At 50.3% G+C, this 5,126-nt stretch overlaps 1 protein-coding gene across 1 annotated transcript in view; it reads right to left on the reverse strand.

Moving 5' to 3' along the window:
- Positions 1 to 5,126, reverse strand: part of CD8B (CD8b molecule) — a 23,068-nt gene that overhangs the window by 14,435 nt on the left and 3,507 nt on the right. The window contains exon 2 of the mRNA XM_017536651.2: positions 3,017 to 3,373. Within this exon, the coding sequence (XP_017392140.1) occupies positions 3,017 to 3,373 (357 nt within the window). The remainder of the gene's footprint in view (positions 1 to 3,016; positions 3,374 to 5,126) is intronic.

Raw genomic sequence — 5,126 nt, forward strand, 5'->3', positions numbered from 1 at the left:
AAAAAAAAAAAAAAAAAAAAAAATCTGGGCGTGGTGACTCAGGCCTGTAATGCCAGCACTTTGTGATCAGCACTCCTGATCACAAGGTCAGGAGTTCAAAATCAGCCTGGCCAAAATGGTGAAACCCGTCTCTACTAAAAAAAAAATACAAAAAATTTAGCCAGATGTGGTGGCAGGTGCCTGTAATCCCAGCTACTCAGGAGGCTGATGCAGAGAATTGCTTGAACCTGGGAGGCGGAGATTGCAGTGAGCCAAGATTGTGCCATTGTACTCCAGCCTGGGCACAGAGTGAGACTCTGTCTCAAACAAACAAACAAAAAAAAGATTAACTGGGCACGGTGGCTCACGCCTGTAATCCTAGCCCTTTGGGAGGCTGAAGTGGGTGGATCACTTGAGGTCAGAGTTCAAGACCAGCCTGGGCAACACATTGAAACCCCATCTCTACTAAAATACAAAAAATTAGCCTGGTGTGATGGTGTGTGCCTGTAATCTCAGCTACTCAGGAGGCTGAGTCAGGAGAATTGCTAGAATCTGAGAGGCGGAGGTTGCAGTGAGCCAAGATTGTGCCATTGCACTCCAGCCTGGGGGGCAGAGCAAGACTCCATCTAAATAAATAAATGTAACAAAACTTTGAGGCCATGACATACTTAAGGGCCTGAAAAAGGCCCTGTCTTTCTCAAAAGACTTTCTCAACCATCCCAGCTTCCTCCTCTAAAAGGCCTTTCTTGGATGAGAAGGTAGGTTCTGGCTCTGAAGCAGGTCTGGTTACAAGCCCTGAGGAGACGCAGGTCTGGTCGAAAGCCCTGGGGAGAAGCAGGCCTGCTTGCAAGCCCGCGCTGTAGGGAGGCATTGCTATTCCTGAGGTGCTGGGAGGGGTCTGGGGTTTGGAAACACAGAAGCCAGAAGTGAGTGGAATTGGGTGGAGGTGGTGGACAGCTCTAGAAACGAGCTGTGCTTATTCCACCCTCCACCTTCTCAGACGCTGAAATCTCATGAGTAGAAAGGTGTGGGGCTTACAGAGACAAAAACAATCAGCCAAACCCAAACCCCAAACCCCAAACTCCTGAAGCCCATTTTTCAATACAAAAATCAATGGACCTGCCACGAGAAGGGATGCTTCGGCTTCTTGCCTGCAATACTCCCTCCCAGGGTGGCAAGAGGTGGTGGGGCATTGCTTTGGTTTGTGTCTTCCTAATCATGCCACTGTCCCCTGCTGCCCCTGCACTTCCTCACGCTGAGTGGTCTAATTTCTGGGCCTAATTCCTCGTGGCTTTTAGTGCCTTCAGGTGAGCAGGAAGCAGGGCAGTGGGAGCCCAGCAAGGGGTTGCACCCACCCCTGTGGGGCTAAAGCCAAAGCCAGGCTATGAGGGTTACTGCCACAATCCCTCCCCACCCATAGCTAAATGCCTTCTGTCCAATACCGTGGCTACTCGCCACAGGTGCTGCTGAGCACGTGAAATGTGGCCAGTCTCATTCGAGATGAGCTGTATGTTTTATATAAAATGCTCATCGAACACTTGGTATGAAAAATGAATGTAAAATATTTCAGCAATAATTGTATTGGTTACATGTTGAATTGAAAATATAGTTAATAAGTTAAATAAAATATATTATTTAAATTAATTTTACTTGCTTCTTTTTGTTTTTTTAAACATGACTTAAAAATTTTAGAATTCTATCTGTGGCTGGAAATATGTGTCTGCTGGACTTGCTGATTTAAGTTATGGGTCTTCAGCTTCTCTGGGATTAAGTGGGTCATGGGGGCCATCAGCAGCCCCATGACACAGAAGAGAACACTGAGGCCCAGGGAACGAAGCATAGCAAGTTTGCAAGCAGAGCTGAGCCTGGCTCAGTCTCCTTACTACATTCAACTCAGGTGTGAGTTCGAGTGGTAGGCCCTCACAGAGAACATGAGGTCACCTGTCCCTCCACTGCCCCTAGAAATGCTCTCACTGGGTATGTCAGGGCAGTGAGGGCCTCCTTTCCCTGTGTGCACACTCTGTGGGGATTTCTAACACCAAAGGCCAGGGGACTCTGCCAAATCCAGCTGTAGCTTCAGATGTCCCTGATGTGGCCTGAAGGGCAGCACTGCCCTGTCCCCATAAGAAGCATGATGCCTGGCCTGGCATGGTGGCTCACACCTGTAATCGCAGCACTTTGGGAGGCTAAGGCGGGTGGATCACTTGAGGTCAGGAGTTGGAGACCAGCCTGGCCAACATGGTGTAATCTCTTCCCCACTAAAAAACTGAAAAACTGGCTGGGCACGGTGGCTCACGCTTGTAATCCCAGCACTCTGGGAGGCTGAGGCAGGCAGATCACGAGGTCAGAAGTTTGAGACCAGCCTGGCCAACACAGTGAAACCCCATCTGTACTAAAAATACGAAAATTAGCTGGGCCTGCTGGTGGGCACCTGTAATCCCAGCTACTTGGGAGACTGAGGCAGGAAAATCACTTGAACCCAGGAGGCAGAGGTGACAGTGAGCCGAGATCGTACCACTGCATTCCAGCCTGAGCGACAGAGCTAGACTCTGTCTCAAAAATAATAATTATTATTATCTGGGTGTTGTGGTGCAGGCCTGTAATCCTAGCTACTCAGGAAGCTGAGGCAGGAGAATCACTTGAACCTGGGAGGTGGAGGCTGCAGTGAGCCAAGATCGCATCACTGCACTCCAGCCTGGAGAACAGAGCAAAGCTCTGTCTCAAAAACAAACAAACAAAAAAAGCATAATGCCTACCTCCACCTCTGACCTCTCTCTTCCATTTTCACCTCATTCCCATCTGAAGTGGTTAGGTAACAGACTGCCTTCCAGGGTGGATGGCAGCATTAAGCGAGCTAACTACGTAAACACTTGGAGGTGCTTGGCTTGGGTAAGTCTCCATATGCACTTTCTGTTACTTTAGCAGCAGTGCCGTTAGTCACAGCTGCAGAGTGGGGCGCACTGAAGCATGGTGGTCCCAGTGCCTGGCACACAATCAGTGCTTAGTCCTCATTAATAACATTGAGCCTGCTTCTTACCCACACTCAGCTGAGTTCCCGTCCCGAAGGTCAGACTGGGGCTCCCGATGACCATGCAGAAGTAGACGCCACTGTCCTCCAGCGTCACTCTTGTGAGATTGAGATAGAACGAGCTTCCATCCCGAAACACAGCTATCTTCTCCTGTTCCACCCCTTCACTGTGCATAGTCCCTTTTGAGGAATCCCAGAAGGCCAGGAACTCATGATGATTGTTACTGCTTGGGGGCTTGCGCTGTCTCAGCCAGTAGATGCGTGTGGTACTGGAGGAGATGACCCTGCAGGACAGCATCACCATTTGGTTGGTTTGCACCATTATGTATGCAGGGGTCTGCTGGAGGACTGAGCTGCCATGGAGAGCTAGGAGAAACCAAGAACAGAGACATCGTATATTTTCCCAGCCACACTGCGGGGCCTCACAGTCACAGAGTCAAGTGTCAAAGGAAAAGCCTGGAAAACCTGCCCAATTACTGGGTTCAGGGGCTGTGTTGAGCACAGCTGGTGGCTCCTAGGCTCAGGGTTCACATATCCCACCTCCCAGGAGATCATCTGGAAGGCAGGTGTTTGCTAAGTTCAGCTTTACAAAGGCACAGTGGAGAGAGCTGCCATTTGCTTATTGTGTATTTACATGTCTGGCCCTTGCATAAATAATCTCAATCTAGCCTCAAACCAACTTAGGAATTTTTTTTAAAGACACCGGTTCTTAAGGCCGGGCGCGGTGGCTCAAGCCTGTAATCCCAGCACTTTGGGAGACGGGTGGATCACGAGGTCAAGAGATCGAGACCATCCTGGTCAACATGGTGAAACCCCGTCTCTACTAAAAATACAAAAAACATTAGCTGGGCATGGTGGTGCGTCCCTGTAATCCCAGCTACTTGGGAGGCTGAGGCAGGAGAGTTGCTTGAACCCGGGAGGCGGAGGTTGCAGTGAGCTGAGATTGTGCCACTGCACTCCAGCCTGGGCAACAGAGTGACTCTGCCTGAGAAAAAAGAGGGGGTGGAGACAGGCAGGGGCAGCCCGCAGATCAGTCATTTTTGGGCTGGCATCTTCTGTGTAAAAGTAGACATTTTAGTCCCTCACCTCTCTGAGCATCACCTCTCTGGAAAGCAGAGAGAACACGATCTGTGTGTCTGCTTCAAGATGCTAATGGGAAGGAGCAACCAGAATGAACGTGCACGAAGCTCCAGCCATGTGCGGGGAGCAGTGCTGAGCCCTTCAGCATAAGTTTACTGAACACAACAACTTTTGGGGCAGGCACTGTTGTCCCCATTTTATCCAGGAGGAAGCCTAGGCTCAGAGAGCTGAAATCACGTGCCCAAACTTAGCCATTGGCTGCAGAGCCAGGATCTGCACCAAAAGGCCTTGATTCTAGGACCTGTGCTTCTCGTTCTGCCATACTACCTCACGTGCAAAGGTTTTCCAACAAAAAGTTGAACACTTTAAGTCCATCCAAGGCCCTCGGTCATCAGAGTGCCGAGGCCAACTATTGTAGGAGGAAAACTGTCATCAGTAGGGTCCTGGAGAGCATGCAGGGAGCCTGGCCCTCTGCTGGGTGTGTTACCTCCTTCAATCCTCATGGCCCTAGAAGTAGTTCTGTTTGACTTATTTTCTACTCCAGGAAGCGGGGACGCTCTACTCTCTCAGCTGGTCTGTGGTCAGCCTAGAGGGAAGCCAGCTCTTTGGGCCCTCAGTGCCTTGGCTAGACACCACAGCCTGGGTCTGGTGGGGGACTCAGGTGGGAGACTGTTCTGTTTTAATTTCTTCTTGCCTAGAGCCAGGTCCCCTGGATTCCTCTTGAACCCCCAGTTTAATCTCTCCCTGTCTGTACTTAAATGGAACAAAACTAGGCTGGGCGAAATGGCTCACGCCTGTAATCCTAGCACTTTGGGAGGCTAAGGCAGGCGTATCACAAGGTCAGGAGATTGAGACCATCCTGGCTAATACAGTGAAACCCTGTCTCCACTAAAACTACAAAAAATTAGCCGGGCATGGTGGCACATGCCTGTAGTCCCAGCTACTCGGGAGGCTGAGGCAGGAGAATCACTTGAACCTGGGAGGTGGAGATTGAAGTGAGCCAAAATTGCGCCACTGCACTCCGGCCTGGGCAACAGAG

This window comes from Cebus imitator, unplaced genomic scaffold (genome assembly GCF_001604975.1).
Source record: "Cebus imitator isolate Cc_AM_T3 unplaced genomic scaffold, Cebus_imitator-1.0 Scaffold99, whole genome shotgun sequence".
NCBI lineage: Eukaryota > Metazoa > Chordata > Mammalia > Primates > Cebidae > Cebus > Cebus imitator.